This window comes from Leucoraja erinacea, chromosome 8 (genome assembly GCF_028641065.1).
Source record: "Leucoraja erinacea ecotype New England chromosome 8, Leri_hhj_1, whole genome shotgun sequence".
Classification (NCBI taxonomy): domain Eukaryota; kingdom Metazoa; phylum Chordata; class Chondrichthyes; order Rajiformes; family Rajidae; genus Leucoraja; species Leucoraja erinaceus.
Genome location: NC_073384.1, coordinates 7,211,889 through 7,239,014, shown reverse-complemented (window position 1 = coordinate 7,239,014; position 27,126 = coordinate 7,211,889). Strand labels below are relative to the sequence as shown.

General features: G+C 47.4%; 1 protein-coding gene across 7 annotated transcripts in view; it reads left to right on the top strand.

The window, feature by feature from the left end:
• LOC129699284 (1-phosphatidylinositol 4,5-bisphosphate phosphodiesterase beta-4) overlaps nucleotides 1-27,126 on the top strand; it is a 524,489-nt gene that overhangs the window by 351,394 nt on the left and 145,969 nt on the right. For all 7 annotated transcript variants that reach the window (XM_055638946.1, XM_055638944.1, XM_055638943.1 and 4 more), the window contains 5 exons: nucleotides 3,485-3,538; nucleotides 6,064-6,145; nucleotides 12,251-12,351; nucleotides 16,433-16,490; nucleotides 21,271-21,379. In XM_055638946.1, coding sequence (XP_055494921.1) covers nucleotides 3,485-3,538; nucleotides 6,064-6,145; nucleotides 12,251-12,351; nucleotides 16,433-16,490; nucleotides 21,271-21,379 — 404 coding nt within the window. The remainder of the gene's footprint in view (nucleotides 1-3,484; nucleotides 3,539-6,063; nucleotides 6,146-12,250; nucleotides 12,352-16,432; nucleotides 16,491-21,270; nucleotides 21,380-27,126) is intronic.

Below are 27,126 nucleotides of genomic sequence, written 5' to 3'. Positions count from 1 at the left end.
GAAAGTACGTAGAATGTACGTAGCGGGTACGTCGGAGCTCGGGACGTCTCTTAGCAGCTCGTAATGCTAACGGCAGGTACTCAGGAAACGCGGTAAGCTCGGGAAGATTTTTCAACATGTTGAAAATTGTCCACGAGAGCCCCGAGTACCTACGTGCAACTATCACCGTAATTCTCCAAGTTCGAATCAGGGGAAACTCCAGAGAACTCTTGAATTACATTGTACAGTGGGACAGGCCCTTAAATATGAAAGCAGTAACAAACACGGCACAGTGGCGCAGCGGTAGAGTTACTGCCTCGTGCCGCTAGAGAACCGGGTTCGATCCCGACTACGAGTGCTGTCTGTACTGAGTTTGTACGTTCTCCCCGTGACCTGTGTGGGTTTTCTCCGTGATCTCCCACACTCCAAAGACGTACAGGTTTGTAGGCTAATTGGTTTCGGTAAAGCTGTACAGTAAATTGTCCCTCATGGGCGTAGGATAGTGTTAATGTGCTGGTCGGCGCGGACTCGGTGGGCCGAAGGGCCTGTTTCCGCGCTGTATCTCTAAACTAAACCAACTATTTTGTGAAGAGCGTTTTTTGGAGGTATAAAAAAGACACCAAGTGCTTTTGTGTAACTCGGTGCGTGTGTGCTGGTGTAACTCAGCGGGTCAGGCAGCCTCTCTGGAGAACATGGATAGGTGACGTTTCAGATCTGAAGGAGGGTCCTAACATGAAACGGCACCTACCATGGATCGGTGACATCTCAAGGCAGGCAGCATCTCATGAAGAACATGGATAGGTGACATTTGGATAGTTAACATTACTTGTTAGCGTTTTATGATGTTTTTAATCATATTTTAACATCTATTTGAATGTGAAAAGGTTAAATGTTTTTAAATATATATATAATGGAATCCTCGATTAGGTTATAGCTTGTACTTCGTCTCAAGCAGATCTTCTCCAGTAGATTGATAAGAGAGAGAGATAAGCCCAGGCTTGCTCCCAGGTTGCTGTGTATTGAGACAATGACCAATGCCTTTGAAATGTGTCTACCAATTGATGAGAGAGAGAAGCCCAGACTTGTCCCAGTGAGGTATATTGACACAATGACTGATGCCTTTAAAATGTCTTGTCTTGAAAGTACCCCTTTCCAGCATCTGCAGTTCCTTCTTAAAAACTGATAGGATGCCTTTGATATATGCGACTGCTGATTGACAGGAAACAAACTCAGCCGCATCCTGTGGTAATTTGTATTGACTGTATCTCTGACCATGACTTACATCTTTGGAATGTGCTTTAGTGACAAAAACACAGTATAAAATACCATGTCATTCTTTGTTTATGGAAGTGGTGACATGAGGAGAGTCACGTGCGTGTGCTGCTTACTTGGCTGGTGTCCTCGCCACTTCCATCAACCGATAATAAGTAAAGTTTGAGGTTCAAGATTCAAGAGAGTTTATTGTCATGTGTCCCTGATAGGACAATTATATTCTTGCTTTGCTTCAGCACAATAGAATATAGTAGGCATTGACTACAGAACAGATCAGTGTGTCCATATACCATTATATACGTATATACACACATGAATAAATAAACTGATAATATGCAAATAACAGATAATGGGGGATTAATGTTCAGAGTTTGTCCAAGCCGAGTTGCATCTAACTAACCGTTTTGTGAGTTATCTGTTTAGTAAGTAGTGAACCTTTATCAAATGTTTGTTTAAATGTCCGTGATGCGGGGCCATCAGGGTGTTTGAGGAGTGGCAGGGTGGAGGAGTGGCAGGGTGGCGCAGCGGTAGAGCTGCTGCCTCGCAGCGCCAGAGACCCCGGTTCAATCCTGACCTCAGGTGCTGTCTGTGCGGAGTTTGTCAGTTTGCCCCGTCACCGTGGGCTTTCTCTCACATCCCAAAGACGTGCAGGTTTTTCGGCTAATTGCCCTCTGTAAATTGCCCCTTGCGTGTAGTGAGTGGGTGAGATATTGGGATAGCATAGAACTAGTGTGTGAGTGGACTCAGTAAAAAATGGCCATTTATAATGGTAACAAAGCACTGGAGGAACTCAGCAGGTCAGGCAGCATCTGTGGAGGGGATGGATAGGTGTTTCAAGTCGGGCCATTTCTTCAGACTCATTTTATTAGTCGTAAATAGCACTTTTTCCTCGAGTAGACATTAAGTGCTGGAGTAGCTTCACGGGTCAGGCAGCATCTGTGGAGCGTAAAAGCCCTCTCCCACATACGATTTCATTCAAGAGTTCTCCCGAGTTTAGCCCCGATTCGAACTCGGAGTTTAAAGGTAATGGCCACTCGCAGGTACTCGGGGCTCTCGTGGACATTTTTCAACAAGTTGAAAAATCTTCACGAGTCTTTCAGAGCTTACCCCGTTTCCCAAGTACCTGCAGTTAGAGTTACGAGCCGCTAAGAGACGTCCCCGAGCTCCGACGTACCCGCTACGTAAATTCTACGTGCTTACCACGAGTTTGATTTTTTTGTAAACTCGGGAGAGCTCTTGAATGAACTCGTACAGTGGGACAGGGCTTTTAGGATAGGTAAAGTTTTGGGTCAAGACCCTTCTTCAGACGGATTCTCCAGAGATGCTGCATGACCTGCAGAGTTACTCCTGTCCTTCCATGTGTAGGAAGGAACTGCAGATGCTGGTTTACACCGATGACAGACACAAAGTACTGGAGTAACTCTGCGGGACAGGCAGCATCTCTGGAGAGAAGGAATGGGTGACTTTTCGGATCGAGACCCTTCTTCAGACTCTATGTGAATGGGTGATCGATGGTCGGCATGGGCTGTTCTGTTAGAGGTTCTATTTATCCGTGTGATCTCAGAGGATGTTTTAACACAGCCCAGAACACAATCCATTACCCCACTAATTGTTCTTGCAACCTCCTCTCCCCATATTCCCATCACCTCCGCCCACAGTTTCGAATCGAGTTTAAAGAATAGCGAAAGGCCTGGATAGAGTGAATGTGGAGAGGATGTTTCCACTAATGGGAGAGTCAAGGACTAGAGACCACAGCCACATAATTAAAGGACATTATTTTAAGAAGGAGATGAGGAGGAATTTATTTTGTCAGAGGGCGGTGAATCTGAGGAATTCTTTGCCACAGAAGGCTGTGGAGGCCAAGTCAGTGGATAGAATTAAAGCAGAGATAGATAGATTCTTGATTGGTATGGGTGGCAGAGGTTATGGGGAGAGGCGGAGGTTATGGGGAGAAGGCAGAAGAATGGGGTTAGGAGGGAGAGATATATCAGCCATGATTGAATGGCATAGGCTTGATGGGCCGAATGGCCTAATTCTGCCCCCATCACTTATGAACTTATGATCTTATGAAGAAGGGTCTCGACCTGAAACGTCACCCATTCCTTCTCTCCAGCGATGCTGCCTGTCCCGCTGAGTTACTCCAGCACTTGTGTCTGTCATGCTGCTTCCATCCTCCTGTCTGGCCCGGAGTTGATAAATAATAACATGAATGATTTTTTTTTTCTTCTTTCAGCTGGATGAGATTATCGTTTCTGACTAATGTAAATGGAAAGATTCCAGTAAGGAGGTGAGAAATTCTGTCCTACTTATGGCATTTAGGGCGCTTCGAGAAAGTGGGCAGCCAGCACGGTGGCGCAGCGGTAAAGCTGCTGCCTCACTGGGCCACAGGTCCTGTGCCAGGTGCTGCCTGTACTCGCTGGAGTATAGAAGAATGAGGGGGGGGACCTCTTTGAAACATACAGAGTAGTGAAAGGCTTGGATAGAGTGGATGTGGAGAGGATGTTTCCACTGGAGGGAGAGTCCAGGACTACGGGTGCTGTCTGTACGGAGTTTGCACATTCTCCCTGTGACCTGCGTGGGTTTTCTCTGGGTGCTCTGGTTTCCCCCTCACTCCCCAGAGACATACATCTTTGTAGGTTAATTGGCTTGTTATAGATTTAATTTCTCCCCTGCTGTGTGCAGGATAGTGGAAGTGTGCGGGGATCGCTGGTCGGTGCGATGTTTCCGTGCTGTATCTCTAAACTAATCTAAATTAAAGTGCTTATTGGTTTATTGCAGTGAGATACAGATCCACCACAGATTTTTGAGTCCAGAGTCTTGCCGGATTATCCGTTTTGCCGGAGGTCACGGTCTCTGAGAGGAATGTGATGGTACCGGAATGTTCCAGAGCTCCAGCCACAGGGGGCAAATTCGGCCCGCCTAGGGAACACATTTTCGGGGGGGGGGACTTCCGCGGGGTGGATTTCAAGCACGCTCTCGTAGACGAGATGGAGAGACCAGTGGAAGTCAGCGGAACCATCTAGGCTACACCAGTACATCGATGACCCCATGGACGTCCCTGGCCAGGACCTGCCCCGAAAGCAGTGGACAACCCTCAACCGCTTGAGGACAGGCATCGGACGCCATGGAGTAGCGATGAAGAGGTGGGGCCTCGTGGACAGCGAGCTCCTCCTGCGAGTGTGGGGACCCAACACAGACAGTGGACTACATAGTCACCAGTTGCCCCAAACACCGGTTGGCCACCGAATGGTGAACGAGGTCTGATTGACCTGGAGCTGCAGGTCTAAAGGACACACGACAGAAGAAGAAGCACCTATTGTCTATTGTCTATTGAAATGGTGCAGAGAAGATTTATGAGGATGTTGCTGGGACTCCAATGCCTGAGCTTTCAGGAGAGGTTGAGCAGGCTGGGACTCTATTCCTTGGAGCGCAAGAGGATGAGGGGTGAAGGTGTACAAAATCATGAGGTGACTAGATCGGGTAAACGCACGGTCTTTTGCCCAGAGTAAGGGAATCGAGAACCAGAGGATATAGGTTTAAGGTAAGGGGGGAAAGATTTAATAGGAACCTGAGGCCTAACATTTTTACACAAAGGGCGACAGGTTTGTAGAACGAGCTGCCGGAAGAGATAGTTGAGGCAGGTACTATCATAATGTTTAAGGGATATTTGCACAGGTGCATGAATTGGATAGGTTTAAAGGCTATGATTCAAGCATGAGCAAGTGTGACTAGTGTGGATGGGGCATGTTGGTCAGCGTGTGCAAGTTGGGCCGAAGGGCCTGTTTCCACATTGTACCAATATCCGGGCACATGGCTATTTCACCAAAGGCAAATCATCGAAGAGTGGACTGTGGATGGTATTGGTTCAACAAACTCCAGTGTGCATTATTTGATAGATATAGATATGCCATTTATTGTCACTATACATGTACAGTGAAACTGAAAGCTGCTCGTACTCAGTGCATACATACAATTTAGCACAAAAAACAAGAAACAGAAAAAACAAAAAACAGAAGGGAGATGGGGGGGGGAATAGGTGCACAAATTCTGCGGCGCTACATACATATATACATATATACAGATGGAAGTCCGTGTTGGGCGGTGTAGTCAGTGCATGTGTGAATTTGAATTTATAGTAGTTATAATTCTCGGAAAGCAACTATTCCTGAGTCTGTTTGTCCTGGATTTGATACACCTATAGCGCCTTCCAGAGGGCAGCAGGTCGAACAGTCCAAACGCAGGATGGGAGCTGTCTTTGATGATCTTCTTTGCCCTGCTAAGGCAGCGGGAGGTGTAGATGTCCATCAGGGAGGGGAGAGGGCAGCCAATGATCCTCTGCGCTGTCCTGGTTACCCTCTGAAGCCTCTCCCTGTCTGCCATGGTGCAGCTGCCATACCATGCTGTAATGCAGTATGTCAGCAGGCTCTCGATGGACGAGCGGTAGAAAGTCAGCAGCAGGTTAGAGTCCAGGTTGTGCTTCCTGAGGACCCTCAGGAAGTGCAGCCGCTGCTGAGCCTTCTTGATGACCGCTGTCGTGTTGTCCGTCCAGGAGATGTCAGCAGCGATATGGACGCCGAGAAACCGGAAGGTGTTGACCCTCTCCACACACTCGCCGTTGATGTGTAGGGGGGCTAAGTCGGTGCTGTGCCTCCTGAAGCTGGCTTCAATAACTCAGTTTTGCGAGTGTAAATTGGTGTGACAATGTGGATAAAATTAGAACAATCCAAACTCACTTTTTGGAGATAAGCGGGCAGGCAATTACTCCTAAGAATCCAGAGTCTGTGAGCATTTGGTTGTCATTTTGTTTTCCAGTATTACCAGAACTTTTGCATCAGGCAAGACAGAAAAGGTGATATTTCAGGTATTGAAAGAACTCGGTTTTCCAAGTGGCAAGGTAAGTTTTTTTGGATCCTTGAATATGCCTTCTGTCTTTTTTTTAATGAAATATAGTGTGGAAATAATTTAATGAAATATAGTGTAAAACAGATTCTTATTAATCATTTCCCCATTCACCATTGATGCAGCATGGAAACAGGCCCTTCAGCCCACACCAGCAACATGTCCCAGCTATACTAGTCCCACTTGTCTGCATTTGGCCCATATCCCTCCAAACCTGTCCCATCCATGTACCTGTCTAAAGGGCCTGTCCCACTTTCAAGACCTAATTCACGACCTTTTTTACTCGTGGACATTTTTCATCAGGCTAGAAAAAACGTCCCGACCTACTTGATGCCACGAGTACCTACGACTAGCATCACGACCTACCTACGACCCTAACTATGACCTCGTGACGACCATGCTGCGAGTATGAGTCAAGGGCAAACTCGGCAGAGGTCGTGAATTAGGTTGTGAAAGTTGGACAGGCCATTTACTGTTTCTTAAACGTTGGGATAATCCCAGCCTCAACTACCTCCTCTCGCATCTCGTTCCATACACCCACCACCCTCTGTGTGAAAACATTACCACTCAGATTCTTATCAATAATTTCCCCATTCACCTTAAACCTATGTTCTCTGGTCCTCGATTCCCCTACTCTGGGCAAGGGGCTCTGTGTGTCTGCCCGATCTATTCATCTCATGATTTTTATACACCTCAATAAGATCAACCCTTATCCTCCTCTGCCCCAAGTAATAGAGTCCCAGCCTACTCTACCTCTCCCGATAGTTCTCCCTATATGCATTAGCTACATTGTTCGCTGTGGGTAGGTGATAACGAGTTATACAGACAATGAAACTCACCAGGACGGCCGTGAAACTAGTGCAATGACATTGAAAATGATTATTATTTATAGTGGTCAATAGGTTGGTTCTATAGTATGGTCCCGCACTATCCTGTTACTAGCTTCCAAGGTCTAGTCCTCTCAATACCCTTGCACTTTATCAAATTTTATTGCTTCACCCTTGGTGATGACGGCTGCAACAACCAAGGCCCTGAACTTGGGAATTCCCTCCATATGCCTTCCGAGATGTTTTCGAGAGGGTGCAAATGTGGGAAGGGATGTCACCCCAGGGTGCCACACGAGTGGCAAGGGTGCTGGGTCATAAGCTCATAAGAAACAGGAGCAGAATTAGGCCATTCGGCCCATCAGGTCTACCTCGCCATTCAATCATGGCTGATCTATCTCTCCCTCCTCACCCCATTCTCCTGCCTTCTCCCCATAACCCCTGTCAGCCATACTAATCATAGAAACACACAAGGTAGGTGCAGGAGTAGGCCACTCGAACCTTCGAGACAGCACCACCATTCAATATGATCATGGCTGATCATCCAAAATCAGTACACCGTTCTCCCCATATCCCTTGATTCCGTTAGCCCGAAGAGCTAAATCTAACTCTCTCTTGAAAACATCCAGTTCAATGGAATCCACTGCCTTCTGTGGCAGAGAATTCCACAGATTCGCAACTCTCTGGGTGAAGAAATGTTTCCTCATCTCAGTCCTAAATGACCTACCCATTTATTCTTAAACTGTGACTTCCTTTCTCTGCTTTAAAAATATCCACTGACTTGGCTTCCACGGCCTTCTGTGGCAAAGAATTCCCACCCTCTGACTAAAGAAATTCCTCCTCATCTCCTTCCTAAAGGAACGTCCTTTTATAATTAAAGGTAGACAAAAATGCTGGAGAAACTCAGCGGGTGAGGCAGCAGCTATGGAGAGAAGGAATAGGCGACGTTTCGGGTCGAGACTCACCTTCAGACCGAAGACCTGATATGTCGCCAATTTCCTTCGCTCCCGAGATGCTGCCTCACCCGCTGAGTTTCTCCAGCATTTTTGGCTGCCTTGGATTTTTCCAGCATCTGCAGTTCTTTCTTACACATCCTTTTGTAATTATGGTTTTTGTAAACACTGCCAATTAAAATTCCTTGTATGTTGCAAAACATACTTGGCTAATAAAAAATGATTATGAATAATGAATGTATGTACAGCCATGGAGAATGCCAGAGGAATTTTGCACAGTTCATGAATTGTAAATATTTTTCATTCCAAATAAAGTTTGTATTGATATTTTTTTGAGAGGAGATGTTTACTAAAATGCTGGCTGGGTGAAAGGGTTTCAGCTCCAGGGAGAGGTTGGATAGACTTGGAACATCAGAGGTTGAGGGGAGACTTAATAGAAGTTATGAGAGGAATAGATATGATAGAGAGGCAGAACCTTTTCCCAGGGTGGAAGTGTCCAACCATAGAGGCCATAGCTATATATTGCGAGGGAGAAGGTTTAAAGGAGATATGCGGAGAGGCAGATAGTGGTATTTAAGATTAAGAGGCTTTTTGATAAGCAGATAGAAGTGCAGGGAATAGAGGAAAAGGAATATGGCAGGAAACATGTTCCTGATGTTGGGGGAATCCAGAACCAGGGGCCACAGTTTAAGAATAAGGAGTAAGCCATTTAGAACGGAGACGAGGAAACACTTTTTCTCACAGAGAGTGGTGAGACGAGGAAACACTTTTTCTCACAGAGAGTGGTGAGTCTGTGGAATTCTCTGCCTCAGAGGGCTGTGGAGGCAGGTTCTCTGGATGCTTTCAAGAGAGAGCTAGATAGGGCTCTTAAAAATAGCGGAGTCAGTGGATATGGGGAGAAGGCAGGAACAGGGTACTGATTGTGGATGATCAGCCATGATCACATTGAATGGTGGTGCTGGTTCGAAGGGCCGAATGGCCTACTCCTGCACCTATTGTCTATTGTTATGAACAATATATAGTCCCTGCCTCAACTACCTCCTCTGGCAGCTTGTTCCATGCACCTATCACCCTCTGTGTGAAAACATTACCACACAGATTCTTATTAATCTTTTCCCCATTCAACTTAAACCTATGTCCTCTGGTCCTCGATTCCCCTACTCTGGGCAAGGGGCTCAGTGCATCTACCCGATCTATTCATCTCATGATTTTATACACCTCAATAAGATCACCCCTCATCCTCCAGCGCTCCAAGGAGTAGAGACCTCTCCCGATAGCTCTCCCTATGTGCATTAGTTACAATGTTTGCTGCGGGGAAGGCGATAACGTGTTATACAGACAATGAAACTCACCCGGACGACAGTGAAACTAGTGCAATGACTCGGGTGGGGAGAGACGGAGAGAGAGGGGATGCAAGGGTTACTTGAAACTGAGACTGTGCAAAATGCTTCAAAGAGATTCAAATAATTAAAACAAAATAATTTTTAAAAGCTAATTAAAAATTAAACTTTTATTTAATAATACCTTAAAGCAATAGAAATTAATTGAAAAAACTAAATAAAATAATGGAATGTAAATTTTTTGCAGTGTTTCAATCAATATAGGCAGCCCCGTGAACAGGGTCACATTGCACACATTAGCCATTCTAGTAGTAAGGCTAATGCCACTGTCCCACTTAGGAAACCTGAACAGAAACCTCTGGAGACTTTGCGCCCCACCCATGATTTCCGTGCGGTTCCCGGAGTTTTTTTGTCAGTCTCCCTACCTGCTTCCACTACCTGCAACCTCCGGCAACCACCTGCAACCTCCGGGAACCGCACGGAAACCTTGGGTGGGGCGCAAAGTCTCCAGAGGTTTCCGCTCAGGTTTCCTAAGTGGGACAGGGGGGCATTGGGGACTATTTGCCAAGAGCATACAACAGTGCACGGTGGCGCAGCGGTAGAGTCGCTGCCTCTCAGCGTCCGAGACCCGGGTTCGATCCTGACCCGGGTTCGGTGCTGTCTGTGCGGAGTTTGTACGTTCACCCCGTGACCGTGTGGGTTTCCTCTGGGAGCCCCGGTTTCCTCCCACGCTCCAAAGACGCACAGTCCGGCAGTGGTGGGGACTTCAGGTGCACCAGCTGAAGGTTTTGTGGGGAAAGCACAAAGTGCTGGAGTAACTCAGCAGCTCAGGCAGCATCCGTGGAGAATATGGACGGGCAAAGTTTCGGGTCTTCACCCTTCTTCAAACTGATTGTAGTGAGGGTTGGGGAGGGGGGGAGGGGGAGAAAGTTTAGTTTATTGTCCTGTCACATGTACTGAGGTGCAGTGCAAAGCTTTTGTTGCATGTTAACCAGCCAAAGGACCTGCCCCCACGCTGTATCACTAAAGTAAAGCTAAAACTAAACTGATTGTGGAGGTCGAGAAGGCTTTCTCCACATTCGCCTCCATCCGTCAGAGTATTGAGTACTGAGATCAGTCTGAAGAGGGTCTCGACCCAAAACGTCACCCATTCATTCGCTCCAGAGATACTGCCTGTCCTGCTGAGTTACTCCAGCATTTTGTGTCGATATTGAGTATAGACGTTGGGAGGACCTGCTAGAGTTGTACAAGACGTTGGTGAGGCTGCATTCGGAGCAGAGTGTTCAGTCTTGGTCAATCCGCTGTGGGAAGAATGCTGCTTAGCTAGAAAGGGTGCAGAGAAGATTTACAAAGATGTCATCAGGCCCTGGGGTCATGAGCTATAGGGAGGGGTTGGGTAGACTAGGGCTGTATTCCTTGTCATTCAGGAGGCTGAGGGGTGATCTTATAGAGTTGCAAAACATCGTGAAGGGAATATATAGGGGGGGATGCATAGAGTCCTTTACCTAGAGTAGGGAAATCAAAATCTAGAGGACAGAGGTTTAAGACGAGAAGGCCAAGGCCATCAGACTGAAGAAGGGTTTCGGCCCGAAACGTTGCCTATTTCCTTTGCTCCATAGATGCTGCTGCACCCACTGAGTTTCTCCAGCATTTTTGTCCAAGGCCAAGATTTAAATGGGAACCTGAGGGGCATCCTTTTCACCCTGTAGGTGGTGGGTGTGTGGAAGGAGTTGCCAGAGGAGGTAGTTGAGGCAGGAACTATAACAACATTTAAAAGACACAGGATAGATACGTGAATAGGAAAGATTTAGAGGGATATGGGACGAGCTTACATGGGTATCAGGGTCAGCAGGAACGTGTTGGGCCGAAGAATTTTGTACGTTTCTATAAAATCCCCCCTCAATCTTCTAAATTCTAGCGAGTACAAGCCAAGTCTATCCAGTCTTTCTTCATATGAAAGTCCTGCCATCCCAGGAATCAGTCTGGTGAACCTTCGCTGTACTCCCTCTATGGCAAGAATGTCTTTCCTCAGATTAGGAGACCAAAACTGTACGCAATACTCCAGGTGTGGTCTCACCAAGGCCCTGTACAACTGCAGTAGAACCTCCCTGCTCCTATACTCAAATCACACGTTCACCATCATAGCCGACTTACCGAGGTCGCCTTTGCGGGCCGGAATCTTGGCACGCCCGGCGGAACATTCCGGTACCATTGGTCTCCGTTTGTATATCGGCGGTGGGCCTGCATCTCACTCTCTACATACTCTCTGTAAAACCTCACCTCCCTTCCTACCCATGTAGGAGTTGGGCAACAGAGTTGATGTGGACAAGCTTTTCCCTTTGAGAATAGGGAAGATTCAAACAAGAGGACATGACTTCAGCATTAAAGGACAGAAGTTTAGGGGTAATATGAGGGGGAACTTCTTTACTCAGAGAGTGGTAGCGGTGTGGAATGAGCTTCCAGTGGAAGTGGTGGAGGCAGGTTCATTGGTATCATTTAAAAATAAATTGGATAGGCATTTGGATGAGAAGGGAATGGAGGGTTATGGTATGAGTGCAGGCAGGTGGGACTAAGGGGAAAAAAATTTGTTCGGCACGGACTTGTAGGGCCGAGATGGCCGGTTTCCGTGCTGTAATTGTTATATGGTTATATGGTTATATGTCGTGGCTACCAACATAGTTGAGGCAGCAACTCTACCGCTGCTCCAAACCTTGACTGCAGCCACAGAAATACACCTTTCCCCCGCACTATCATTTTGTGCAGAATACTCTTGTGCATGTACAGTAAGGTGGATATTCAGATTACTCTGAGATCTTATGACCAATTTTATTTCAGGCCACGGTACTATTTTCATTGCATTACTGATAAGAAAATATAAAAGCTGTCCGTATTATATTGATTTCATATAATCATGTTATTAATAAGCTTGATAGGTTAATAAATCTTCAAATAAATATTAATGATATTCTCTCATGTCTTACAGATTGATGAGATTGAGCCAGCTGTTTTCACCTTTGATAAGTTTTATGCACTAACTCAAAAAATTTGCCCGCGCACTGACATCGAAGAACTATTCAGGAAACTGTAAGTGTTTAATTATTCGGAACGTGTAGTGATTATTAATTAACGATGTCACGGAGGCACAGTGGTCGAGTCGCTGCCTTACAGCGCCAGAGACCCGGGTTCCATCCTGACAACATGAAGTTTGCCCGTAAGGTGTTTGCACGTTCTCCCCGTGACCTGCATGGGTTTTCTGCGGGTGCTCCGGTTTCCTCCCACACTCCAAAGATGTCCAGGTCTACAGGTTAATTGGCTTGGTGTAAATGTAAATTGGCCCGAGTGTAGGAAGGAACTGCAGATGCTGGTTTAAACCGAAGACGGACACAAAAAGCCGGAGTAACTCAGCGGGACAGGCAGCATCTCTGGAGAGAAGGAATGGGTGACGTTTCGGGTCGGAAGAAGGGTCTCGACCCGAAATGTCAACCATTCCGTTCCTCCAGAGTTTCTGCCTGTCCCGCTGAGTTGCTCCAGTATTTTGTGTCAATTGTCCCTAGTGTGTGTAGAATAGTGTTAGTGTGCAGGGATTGCTGGCCAGTGCGGACTCGATGGGCCGAAGGGACTGTTTCCGCTCTGTATCTCTACACTAAACTAATTGAAGCTCCAGGCGGTTTATTAATGCATTAATAAGAGCAGCATTTGTGGGAATATAACAGACATTGGAGGGCAAGATGTGTCTTTGGGTACGGGCAGTGAATGCATGTTTCGTGTGTTGGCAGCTTTCTGCATTCACATCTGTATGTTTAGTTCCACTGCAAGTTTAGTTTAGTTTGGAGATACAGCGCGGAAACTGTCCCTTCGGCCCACCGAGTCCGTGCCGAACGGCGATCGCCGCACACTAACACTATCCTACGCTCACTAGGGACAATTTACAAATTTTCACCGAAGCCAATTAACCGACAAACCTGCACGTCTTTGGAGTGTGGGAGAAAACCGGAGCACCCGGAGAAAACCCACACAGGTCACGGGGAGAACGTGCAAACTCCATACAGGCAGTACCCGTGGTCGGGATCGAACCTGCGTCTCGGGCGCAGTGAGGCTGAAACTCTGCCGCTGCACCACCGTGATGCCACGTGCAAGTGTTGTACTTTTGTTGCCCGCTAACCAGTCAGCGGAAAGACAATACATGCCTGCAATCGAGCCGCCCACAGTGTGCAGATACATGACATCTGGTCCATGCTGTTTTTAAAATCTCTTTTCACTAAGAGAGGACATGGCATGTTGACCCATATGTTGTTACAGTACTTGTTATGATAAATTAATAATGGCATTGAAAACATAACAAATATTCATTTAATTTAACCTTAACAATTAATCTAGTGTGGAGTGCAGCTGGATTTATTCTGCATCTGCTGGACTAACAGTCATTTGTTAATCTATGCTGCTAGTTTAGATAAAATATTAACTTAATACAACACCTTGGGATATATCATGCTATGGGTCCTGTTAGTTCAGTCTAGTTTATTGTCACGTGTACCGAGGTACAGTGAAAAGCTTTTGTTGCGTGCCAACCAGCCAGCGGAAGGACAATACATGATTACAATCAGTGTACAGATACATGATAAGGGAATAACATTTAGTGAAAGATAAAGCTGGCAAGGTTCGATCAAGGATAGTCCGAGGGGGTCACCAAAGAGGTAGATAGTAGTTCAGCTCTGCTCTCTGGTTGTGGTGGGATGGTTCAGTTGCCTGATAACAGCTGGGAAGAAACTGTCCCTGAATCTGGAGGTGTGTGCGTTTTCACACTTCTATAGCTTTTGCCCGATGGGAGAGGGGAGAAGAGGGAGTGGCCGGGGTGCGACTGGTCCTTGATGCTGCTGCTGGATTTGCCGAGGCAGCGTGAGGCGTAGATGGAGTCAGTAGAAGGGACAGTGGTCCACAATTATCTGCAATTTCTCAGGGTCTTGGATGGAGCTGTTCCCAAACCGTGCTGTGGTGACCCCTGATCAAATGCTTTCTATAGTGCATCTGTAGAAGTTGGAGAGAGCTGTAGGGGACATGCCAAACTTCATTAGCCTTCTAAGGGAGTAGAGGCGTTAATGCCAGAAAGTATGTGATCTGGTGAGTTGGACATTTCCATTAGTTTAGTTTAGTTTAGTTTATAGATACAGCATGGAAACAGTCCCTTCGGCCCACTGAGTCCGCACCGATCAGCGATCCCCGCACACTAACACCGTCCTACACACTCTAGGGACAACGTACAACTACTCCAAGCCAATTAACCTACAAACCTGCACGTCTTTGGAGTGTGGGAGGAAACCGATGACCTCGGAGAAAACCCACGGGGTCACGGGGAGAACGTACAAACTCCGCACAGTCAAGCACCCGTAGTCAGCATTGAACCGGGGTTTCTGGCGCTGCATGCACCATAAGGCAGCAGCTGTACCGCTGCGCCACCGTGCCGCCCTGTGTAATTGTGTAAAAAGAATCTTGAAATATAACCATATAACCATATAACAATTGCACGGAAACTGTCGACCCTTCTAGTCCTGCCGAACACATAATCCACATCCCATATAGGCTCGCTCAGACCATAACCCTCCATTCCCTTCCCATCCATATAAACTATCCAATTTATTTTTAAATGATAAAAAACGAACCTGCCTCCACCACCTTCACTGGAAGCTCATTCCACACAGCTACCACTAGATAATAAATAATTGCACTGTACTAACTGAAAGCCACATCAAAGGCTCGCTGTCAGAAGTACTTGGTATTGGAATCATACAGCGTTTAAACAGGCCCGCTGGTTAACTCGTCCCTGCTGACCAAGATGCCCCATTTGTCCACGTTTGGTCCAAATCCCTCGACACCTTTCAATAGACAATAGGTGTGGGAGTAGGCCATTCGGCCCTTCGAGCCATCATCCACAATCAGTACCCCGTTCCTGCCTTCTCCCAGTATCCCTTAACTCCTTTTGTAATTTTGAATAGAACTTGAGTAGAATGGCACATGGGCCCAGCGGTAGAGTTGCGAAACCCAGGTTCGATCCTGACCACGGGTGCCACCTGTACAGCGTTTGTACATTCTCCCCGTGACCGCGTGGGTTTTCTCCGGGTACTCCGGTTTTCTTCTCGCACTCCAAAGACGTGCACGGTTTGTGGGTTAATTGGCTTCTGCAAATTGTCCGTAGCGTGTACGATAAAAGTGGCGTAAGGGTTGTCGCTGGTCGGCGCGGAGTCGGCGGGCTGTTTCCACGGTGATGTTTCAGGTCTGGACCCTTCCTCAGACCGAGAGTCAGGGGAGAGGAAAACAAGAGATGGGGAAAAAGGTACACAGAACAAACGAATGAAAGATATGCAGAAGGACAAAGCAAAGCAAAGCCAGCAACGATGATCAAGAAAAGCTGGAGCCCACAATGGTCCATTGTTGGCTGTGGGAAAGGTGATATAGTGAAATTCAGCAGGACGACAGTGAAACTAGCACGAGGACTAAGGTGGGGGAGGGACGGAGAGAGAGTGGGGATGCAAGGGTTACTTGAAGCTCGAGAAATCAATATTCTCTACTCTGAAGATGCTGCCTGTCCCGCTGAGTTACTCCAGCATTTTGTGTGTCTATAAATAATTAGCTGAGGTTAAGCCGAAATACCATTTTAAATTTCCTCTTTCTTGGAATTGAAGTTGAATGGCCACAAGCTGATACTTTGATTTGTAGCATTTAAATATTGAAGTGCAATGAAAATAATACTTCCTTTAGCGAAGGAAAAAAATGGTCATTTCACACGTGCTTAAGTCAGGATATCTCCTCACGGTGGGCCCGTAGAAAATGTAGCTTGTCGGGTATTGCTTCAGTTTTGCAAATTAATTGTAATGCATTCAATATTTGCAGTAAACATCTCTCATTTAGTCTGAATATCTACAGGGCCACATCAGGAAAGACAATGAATGCACTGTTAAAATAATGATTAAAATATTATCATATAAAGGAACTGCACAATATAGCGCTTTGCGGTTGGTGAATCTCGCAGAGAGTCTGAACATCTCTTTCTGACAATAGACGAGGTTTTCTCGAAACCGCGAAGGAAGCTTGCATTTTCTTGAGCTTGTGTTGTGAAAAACTGTGTGCAAAATATGCCATCGATTTACGATTCTCCTGAATTCCTTTTCAGCAATGGAGACAAAACTGATTACTTAACTGTAGACCAATTAGTCAGCTTTCTGAATGAAGTAAGCAACATTCATTCATTAACTTTGCCATGCATCTTGCTTGTGGTAGTTTGCTTTGCTCCCGGCCCTGCCCGCTACATGTAATGCATGGATTGCCCAACTATTTGATCGCTGCAATATCTTTAATGCTATTTATTTATGACGTAACAATAACTGCATCCGGATGCACAAAATGAGATGCATTACTGCTTTCGCTTCCGCTTGGCTGCCAATGCGTGCCACTTTGATGCATAGTTCCGTGGATAGCGTAACTGTTGGAAATGTATGTGCATTTTTGTGCATTGATAACCTGTCAGTTATTTCTTTCTTGGTTGCGATGATGTTTAGTTTAGAGACACAGCGTGAACACGGGCCCTTCGGCCCACCAGGACCGCGCAGACCAGCGATCCCCGCCACACTAGCCCCATCCTACACACACACACACACAAGGGACAATTGACAATCTTTACCGAAGCCAATTAACCTACAAACCTGCACGTCTTTGGAGTGTGGGAGGAAACCGGAGCACCCGGAGAAAACCCACGCAAGTCACGGGGAGAACGTGCAAACTCCTCACAGACAACCACCCGTCGTCAGGATCGAACCCGGGTCTCTGCCGCTTTGAGGCAGCTACTCTCCCGCTGCGCCACCCGGCTAGGTTGTTAATAAAAATAACCTTGACCTTAATTCTGCAGCCTTGATGCTATGATGTGAGATACCCGAGTAAAAACAAACATTGTCATAAGTGATAGGAGCAGAATTAGGCCATTTGGCCCAGAACGTCTACTCCGCCATTCAATCATGTCTGATCTATCTCTCCAGCCTAACCCCATTCTCCTGCCTTCTCCCCATAACCCCTGACCCCCGTACTAATCAAGAATCTATCTCTCTGTGCCATTGACTTGGATTCATCCACAGCCTTCTGTGGCAATGAATCCCACAGATTCACCACCCTCTGACTGAAGAAACCAAAGCCAGCATAAAATGTACATGTATATAAATTGTGTTTCATACCCATTGGTATTCTATCCACGTGACATCTATATATTAAAAAAAACAGTAATCTGGATAAAACTACCTGCTACAGACAGTAAATCAAAATATAGAATAGAATAGAATAGTTTCTTTATTGTCATTGTAACACGAACCATGTACAACGAAATTTAAAAATGTCAGCCAGTCAGTGCACCATTCAAACATTTCTAAAAGCTAACGATACATACAAGATAAAATATTAAAAGATAAACAACTAAAATAAATATCATGAAAATAGCACGCATAAACACCCAACCCTCCATCCTTCTGTCGATTTCACAGTGTACCACAGTCCCTTAGTATGTATCGCCCCTGCGTTCCTTTGCGGCTACATTTAGTGCTTTTATAGCAGTGGGGTAAAAACTGTTTTAGTCTGTGGCAGTCATATGGCAGCACAGTGGCACAGCGGTAGTGTTGCTGCCGTTCAGCGCTTGCAACGCCAGAGTCCCGGGTTCCACCCTGACTGCAGGTGCTGCCTGTACGGAGTTTATACGTTTTCCCCGTGATCTGCGTAGGTTTTCTCCGAGATCTTCCGTTTCCTCCCACACTCCAAAGACGTACAGGTCTGTAGGTGAATTGGCTTAGGTTTGTATACTTGGTAAAAGTGTAAATTGTCCCCAGTGTGTGTAGGCTTGTGTTAATGACCGGGAATCGCCGGGCGGTGCGGGCTCGTTGGATTTTCTCATTTTTAGCCACTTCTACTAACACTTCCCTCTGCTCTTGCTCCCCTCCCTCCAGCCTGGACGTTTGATGAAGCCATCCAAACCATCCAACACTACCACAGTCCCACAGTCGGCCGCAGTGCATCTCTTTTGAGATCACACCTTCCCTAACCAGAATAGAATCAGAACCAGAGTACCTTTTATTGTCATTTGAACCTAAGTACAAATGAAATAACATTTCTGCCGTCATACAAATAAGAAAAAAAAAACCAAGACACACAATTAACATAATTTACATAAACATCCATCACAGTGAATCTCCAAACACCTCCTCACTGTGATGGAAGGCAAAGTCTTGCCTCTCCCCTGTTCTTTATTCTTCTCCAAATGTTAAAGCCCGTGGCGGGCGATGGTAAGTCCGGCAGCCGTTAAGGCCGCGCCGGGCGATGTAAGGCCCTGCTCCAGGTCTTGATGTTAGACCCCCCAGCAGGCGATGGCAGTCTCGTGGCAGAACCGACAACCAGTCTCTCAGAGAACCAAGGTACACAAAAATGCTGGAGAAACATAGGTGCAGCAGCATCTATGGAGCGAAGGAAATAGGCGACGTTTCGGGCCGAAACCCTTCTTCAGACTGATGACAGCAAGGGAACCACCTTGCCTGAGATCATCTGTTGCCAGCCCTGGTCTTTTCTCGCCTCCATTTCTTCCCCACCCATCCTTTCAGTCTGAAGGAGAGTCTTGATCCGAAACGTCATGCATAGGAAGGAACTGCAGAAGATAGATACACCGAAGATAGATACAAAACGCTGGAGTAACTCAGCGGGGCAAGGCAGCATCTCTGGAGAGAAGGAATGGGTTTACGTTTTGGGTCAAGACCCTTCTAAAAAATGGATGACGTTTTGGGTCGAGTCCCTTCTTCTGGTCTTGATCTGAAACGTCACCCATTCTTTCTTTGCCGAAACGTCACCTGTCCATTTTCTCCAGAGATGCTGTCTGACCCGCTAAGTTACTCCATCGCTTTGTGTTTATCACCTCAATATTTAAGGGATCTGCCCCAATCGGGCGTCATTTGTGCCTCACGCAGATGGCGTGCAAAGATTTTGTACATCCCAAAATCCTGGGGCGCCGTGCGCGACCGCGCGTCACTGCCTACGTCACCACGTGTAATGCGCACCATGCGCGCGTCGTGCGTCGTGATGCATAAATGACGCGCAAATGACCCCCCAAGTGGGACAGGCACTTTGCACTGTCTCGGCTCTCTCTATGTCATTTTGTAACATTGATACCAAGTCCACATCTCCACTCCTCACTCTGTCTTTGGGAATTTAGTTAGTGTAGAGATATAGCGTGGAAACAGGCCCTGCGGCCCACTGAGTCCGCGCCGACCAGCGTTCCCCGCACATTAACACTATCATACACACACTAAGGGCAATTTTTACATTTGCACCAAGCCAATTAACCTACAAACCTGTACGTCTTTGAAGTGGGGGAGGAAACCGAAGATCTCAGAGAAAATCCACGCAGGTCACAGAGAGCTCCCGTGGTCGGGATCTAACCCGGGTCTCTGGCGCTGTGAGGCAGCAACTCTACCGCTGCGCCAGCGTGCCGCCCTTATCAGGAGCGCTGGCCCTGCTTAATTTTTCTCTGCCGTTTCTTCAACGCACCACATGTCACAATAAATGCTGGTTCATTGAGGAACTCCATTGGAATATTCTCATGAAAATAAACTTTCTTTCTTCATGTTGAGACGGAGGCAAAACGGCAGTGTAAAATCGTCTGCAGCTGAAATTTCACGGGGGGTTAAATCAATCTGTCTTTAAAGTTGAACACGATTTCAATCGCAACAGCGTGCAAAACATGAGGTTAGCATAACCCAATCTTAAAATCTCTATTCTAAAATTATAGATTCAATCTAATTTGTCAAAATGCTGACTTCATTTCAGGGGCTGACCTGTGGCAAATCCATGTGGAATCTTTGCTCTTTCATAACATCATATAGAATGCTTTAGAGTTTAGCCAGATACAAAAAGCTGTAGTAACTCAGCGGGACAGGCAGCATCTCTGGAGAGAAGGAATGGGTGACGTTTTGGGCAAATAGACAATAGGTGCAGGAGTAGGCCATTCGGCCCTTCAAGCCAGCACCGCCATTCAATGTGATCAGGGCTGATCATCCACAATCAGTATCCCGTTCCTGCCTTCTCCCCATATCCCCTGACTCCGCAATTTTAAGAGCCCTATCTAGCTCTCTCTTGAAAGCATCCAGAGAACCTGCCTCCACCGCCCTCTGGAGAGGCAGAGAATTCTCTAAGAGGCAGAGAATTCCACACTCAGCACTCTCTGTGAGAAAAAGTGTTTCCTCAATGTCCATTTCTTCTCTCCAGAGATGCTGCCTGTCCCGCTGAATTACTCCAGCATTTTGTGTCTATCTTGCGTTTAAACCAGCACCTGCAGTTCCTTCCTAAATATAAAATGCTTTCAAGGAAAAAATCGTTCAGTTTAGTTTATTGCCACATGTACCGAGGTACAGTGAAAAGCTTTTGTTGCGTGCTAACCAGTCAGCAGAAAGACAACACATGACAGTCCAGCCACCCACAGTGTACAGATACATGAAAAAGGGAATAATGTTTAGTGCAAGATAAAGTCCAGTAATGTCTGATTAAAGATAGTCCAAGGGTCTCCAATGAGGTAGATGGTAGCTCAGGACCGCTCTCTAGTTGATGAGAGGACGGGTTGATTAGTACAGATGTCAAGGGTTATAGGGAGAAGGCAGGAGAATAGGGTTAGGGGGGGAGAGATAGATCAGCCATGATTGAATGCCGGAGTAGACTTGATGGGAGATTCCGCTCCTATCACTTATGACCTTAGAACGGTTCAATTGCCTACTAACAACCGGGAAGAAACCGTCCCTGAATCTGGAGGAAGTGTGCATTTTCACACCTGTACCTCTTGCCTGATGGGAGAGGTGAAAAGAGGGAGTGAGAGGGGGGTGAGACTGGTCCCTGATTATGTCTGGTGGCCTTGCCGAGGCAGCGTGAGGTGTAGATGGAGACAGACAGTGTTGGGAGCTCGCGTTAATTCATGTTTTTTTCCCCCCCTCGCTGTAGAATCAACGAGATCCTCGTCTGAACGAGATTCTGTTTCCCTTCTATGATACCAAAAGAGCAATGCAGATCCTCGAGCACTATGAACCCGATGAAGCGTTGAGGAAGCAAGGTAACCCTCTTGTGTCTGTCCGCCTTCATTTAAACGCCTGGTTCAGGTGATGATGACGATGCATCATCTTCAGACGCCTGCTACTGTCGTTTTATTTAGCAGTTCTTTTCAAACACTGATACATTTTGCAGTATTTTTTTCGTTTTTTCGAGATACAGTGCGGAAATGGGCCCTCTGGCCCACTGAGTCCGCGCCGACCAGCGATCCCCGCACACCAACAGTATCCCACACAAACCAGGGGCAATTTCAGTGGTGGGCAAATTAATGGAAAAGATCAAACAAGAGGACATGACTTCAGAATTAAGGGACAGAAGTTTAGGGGTAATATGAAGGGGAACTTCTTTACGCAGAGAGTGGTGGCGGTGTGGAATGAGCTCCCAGTGGAAGTGGTGGAGGCAGGTTCATTGGTATCATTTAAAAATAAATTGGATAGGCATATGGATGAGAAGGGAATGGAGGGTTATGGTATGAGTGCAGGCAGGTGGGACTAAGGGGAAAAAAATTTTGTTCGGCATGGACTTGTAGGGCCGAGATGGCCTGTTTCCGTGTTGTAATTGTTATATGGTTATATGGTTATATAATTTACTATTTTCACCAAAGTCAATTAAGGTACAAACCTGGACATCTTTGTAGCGTGGGAGGAAACCGGAGCACCCGGGGAAAACCCGCGTACAAACTCCGAATGCGGATCCTGTGGTTATGAGATCCTGTGGTTGCATTCGTCTGCCTGTTCGTTTTTGTTCCTCCGGTTCTGGGGGGGGGGGGGGGGCCGTGTGGCGCCATACAGGCGACCCCTGGCGACATGTTGCAGGAGACTTCTCACGCCCAACGGAGACCTCTCATGACCGTACAGCCTATGGTCGCGAGTGGTCTCCAAAGAGTCGTATCGATTTCTGGTCGCCGCTAAATTTTCAACATGTTGAAAATTTCGGCGACCTATGACATGTGCCGGCAGTCGCCTGTAAAGGTCGCGTAAGTGGGACAGACCCTTAACATTACACGATTGAGCAATTTCCTGGTGAACAGCTTCACAACTTTAAAGGAGACTAGATGGGGGTCTGCACCCCCAACGCACCTGTTCGCTACCCGTAGCCCCTAACTCAAGCCGTTCCCGAACGTAAGATTCCAGCACTCCCCTTGCCTCATTCAAGGGCCCGTCCCACTTTCACCACCTTCTTTACTCGTGGACATTCTTCATCAGGCTAGAAAAAATGCCCCGACCTACTTGATGCCACGAGTACCTATGACTAGCATCACGGCCTGCTACGACCTACCTACTACGACCTCCTACGACCTCGTGGCGACCATGCTGCGAGTACGAGTCAAGGGCAAACTCGGCAGAGAGGTCGTGAAAGTGGGACAGGCCCTTCAGCAGTGCTCTTTAAAAAAATACTCCAATTGCTCTTGCCCTGCGTGTTGCAATGGCAATACGCCTCCCCCCTCCTGTGAGGTGAAAAGTTCAGAGTGTTCCAGTGTTGCTACTTTAAAGGAGATGTGCGGGGCAAGCACATGGAGGGTGGTGGAGGTGGAGGCAGGTACGAGCTTTTGGTTGTGTTTATCGTCACACAAGATAGATAGATTCTTGATTAGCACGGGGGATCAGGGGGTTGTTATGGGAGAAGGCAGGAGAATGGGAGAGATAGATCAGCCATGATTGAATGGCAGATTAGACTGGATGGGCCGAATGGCCTAATTCTGCTCCTATCACTCAAGCCACAGTGACCATTTTCTGTAAAGTTTTTTGTTGTGTGCTATCCAGTCAGCGGGAAGACTATACGTCATTACCACGATGCTTTATTCTCGCTTGTGCAGAGCTAGGCACTATGAAAATCTTTGTTTTTTGCGTGCAGATTACACAAAGAGTTGCCACCAGGGTGCCAACACAGTTACAAAATGTATTCGTCCCTTCTACGTTCCCCCGCACAAAACGGGGCCCCATTTGTTCTCAGTGCACCTCCCCCCCCCCCCCCCCCCCCCCCCCCCCCCCCACCGGCTCCCCCTACGTCCTCAGTGCCCCACCCCAACAATGGGTCCATATTCATCTTTGTTCTTGACGGCTCATCCCGTCCAACTAGGCCCAACTCCGACCTCACGGCGCTGACTGAGGGATGAAAGGGAATAATGTTCAGTGCAAGAGTAAGGAATGCTGCTGTTGGAGTTGGAGGTTTATAAGAGTGGGGTGACTGGAATGAGCGACTGCATGTCCATTTCCGGGACCAGCGCGCAGAGGGGCGCCAACTTGGTGAATCTGTGGAATACTTTGCTGCAGAATGCTGTGTGGAGGCCAAGTCAGTGGATATTGTTGAGACAGTGATAGAGATAGATTCTTGATCAGTACGGGCATCAGAGGTTGTGGGGAGAAGGCAGGAGAATGGGGTTGGGAGGGAGAGATAGGTCGGACGTGATTGAAACATAGAAACATAGAAACATAGAAATTAGGTGCAGGAGTAGGCCATTCGGCCCTTCGAGCCTGCACCGCCATTCAATATGATCATGGCTGATCATCCAACTCAGTATCCCGTACCTGCCTTCTCTCCATACCCCCTGATCCCCTTAGCCACAAGGGCCACATCTAACTCCCTCTTAAATATAGCCAATGAACTGGCCTCAACTACCCTCTGTGGCAGAGAGTTCCAGAGATTCACCGGTCTGTGTGAAAAAAGTTTTCTCATCTCGGTTTTAAAGGATTTCCCCTTTATCCTTAAGATTGAATGGTGGAGTGGACTCGATGGGCTGAATGGCCCAATTCTACTCCTATCCCTTATGATCTTGGGTGCACAGCGGTCGGTGTTTCAAGAGGCTTTTGGATCAGCACATGGATACGCCGGGAATGGAGGGATATGGATCACGTGCAGGCAGACGAGATCAGTTTATCTTGGCATCATGTTCGACACAAACCTTGTGGGCCAAAGGGCCTGTTCCTGACCTCTACTGTTCCATGTTTAATGCAGTGAGCATTTTATTAGAGAAAATATTAGTTATTCAGTTTAGAGAAGCAGCGCCTTTCCCCCCTCACCGTAATCCTATGCCTTCTGGTTCTCGACTCCCCTACTCTGCGCAAGAGATTCTGTGTGATTACCCGATCTGTCCCTCTCTTGGACTTGTACACTTTCTCTATTGAAGAACGTTGCAGGTTTACAATGAGGAATTCCTTGCAACAGCCCGAGTCGTATCAGCTGGTTTACGCTGATGAAAATGAACCAAAGCCTTTGGTTCGTTGATGTGTGTAGCAGGGAAGAGGGTAAATAAATGAGCAGCTGTTTTGGCTCCTCATCTATCAGAGTGACTATCCACAAATGTTTATAACATGATGCAGTAAAAATACTGCCAAAATCCTTCCCCAGCTCAGACTGCAATGAATAATTCCAGTGCAGCGGTAGAGGTGCTGTCTGTATGGAGTTTGCACGTTCTCCCCGTGACCTGCGTGGGTTTTCTCCATGTGGTCCAGTTTCCTCCCACACTCCAAAGGTCTTTGTAGGTAAATTAGCTTAGGTAAAATTGTAAATTGTCCCTAGTTTGTGTAGGATAGTGCTCATGTAAGGGCTGACTGCTGGCCGGGTGCGGACTCGGTGGGCCGAAGGGCCTGTTTCCGCACTGTATCTCTAAAATTTAAAAAATAATAATCTTCCCATTCTTCAATTTTTTTTCATACTGAAGAAGTATTGAGTATAAGAGTCGAGAGGTCAAGATGCAGCTGCATAATGTTATGTTAGACGGCCTTTGCAGTACAAGATACAAGATACAAGATACATTTATTCGTCACATGTGCCAGATGGCCCAGTGAAATGAAATTCCCATACAGCCATACAATAAAAAATAAAGGTCGCAACACACGATAGAATTTAACATAAAACATCCCCACACAGCAGAATCAGAGTTTCCCACATGGGCAACAAAGTCAGTCTCTTCCTCCACTGTTCCTCGTGGTCAGGGCCTCCCCAAGCCCTCCGCAGTTGCCGCTACGGGCGGCCCGATGTCCAGGACCGCTCGTCGGGGCTGCGGGACGTCCTCAGCGGCGTGGGCACAGAGTCGGCCTCCTCCTACCGGAGTCGGCAGCTTCCAAAGTCCGTAGGCCGCGCCGGGTGGAGACTGCTGCTGCAGACCCTCTGCAAGGCGCCCCAGGACTCCACCATGTTGTTCAGCGTCGCCCGCGTTGGAAGCTCTCCGCACCAGAGCTCCACGATGTTGGAGCAGCGGCTCAACGCTCCGGAGCTCCAAACGGCGACCCAGGTAGGCATCGCCCGCTCCGCGGTGAATCCAGCGCTGCGCCGCTGTCCGGTACTCGGTCCCCAGCAGGAAAGGCCGCTCCGATCCAGCTGGTAGGCCGCGAGGTGGGGGGCGAGGACGCGACTCGGAGAAATAGTCGCGTCCCCGCCAGGCAGTTCTGGTCACCACATTACATGAAGGGTGCAGATGCTTTGGACAGGGTGCAGAGTAGGCTTGCCAAAATGGAGACCCGTTTGATAAGCTTACCAAAATGGAGACCTGTACGGTAAGCTTACCAAAATGGAGGTGTCTTCCCTTCACCAAAATGCTGCTTGGATGAGAGGGCATCAGCTATAAGTGGAGACTGGACAAAGTTGGATTGTTTCCTCAGAAGCGATCCAGTTTGAGGAGGGACCTGGTGGAAGTATATAAAGTTATGAGAGCCATAAATAAATAGGCGACAGTCAGAACCTTTTTTCCCAGGATGGAAGTGTCACAGACTAGAGTGCATAGCTTTAAGTGTGGGGGGGGGGGGGGGGGGTGAGCATAGTTTTAAGGAGCTGTGCGGGACAGATTTTCTACACAGAATGTGGTGGGTGGTTGGAACATGCTGCCAGAAGTGGTGGTGGAGGCAGATGTGATAGTGGCATTGAAGCGATGGTGGCATTTATGGACAAGCACATGGATGTGCAGGAAATGGAGGGATGTGGACCGTGTGCTGGCAGTGTGGAAACAGACCCTTCAGTCCACCCAAACAGCGATCCCCGTACACTATCACTATCCTGCACGCACTTGGGACAATCTACAATTAACCTACAAACCTGTGCGTCTTTGGCGTGTGGGAAGAAACTGTAGCGCGCGGAAAAAAACCCCACGCAGTCACGGGGAGAACGTGCAAACTCCGTACAAGCGCGGGTCTCTGGTGCTGGAAGGCAGCTGCTTTACCGTTGCGTCACCAGGCCACACATAGATTGGCTTATCTTGGCATCATGTTCAATACGGGCGGATAATTGTGGGCCGAATGGCCTGTTCTTGTCCAGGAAGGAAACTGCAGATGCTGGAGTAACTCAGCGGGGCAGGCAGCATCTCTGGAGAAAAGGGACGGGTGACGTTTTGGGTCGAGACCCTTCTTCAGATAGAGAATCAGGAGAGAGGCAAACGAGAGATGTCGACGATGAATAGAGAGACATAGAACAAATGGATGAAAGATGTGGAAAACAGTACCGGTGTCCTGTGCTGTGCTGTTCTATGTGTAGGAAGGAACTGCAGATGCTGGTTTCAACTGAAGATAGACACAAAATGCTGGAGTAACTCAGCAGGACAGGCAGCATCTTTGGAGAGAAGGAATGGGTGACGTTTCGGGTCGAGCCCCTTCTTCAGACTGGGAGGGAAACATAGAAACACCTTTCCCTTTCTTATCTCTGTATCTGCCTCTCCCCTGACTCTCAGTATGATGAAAAGTCTCCTCCCGAAACGTCACCCATTCCTTTTCTCCAGAGATGCTGCCTGTCCCGCAGAGTGACATTTTGTGTCTGTACTGC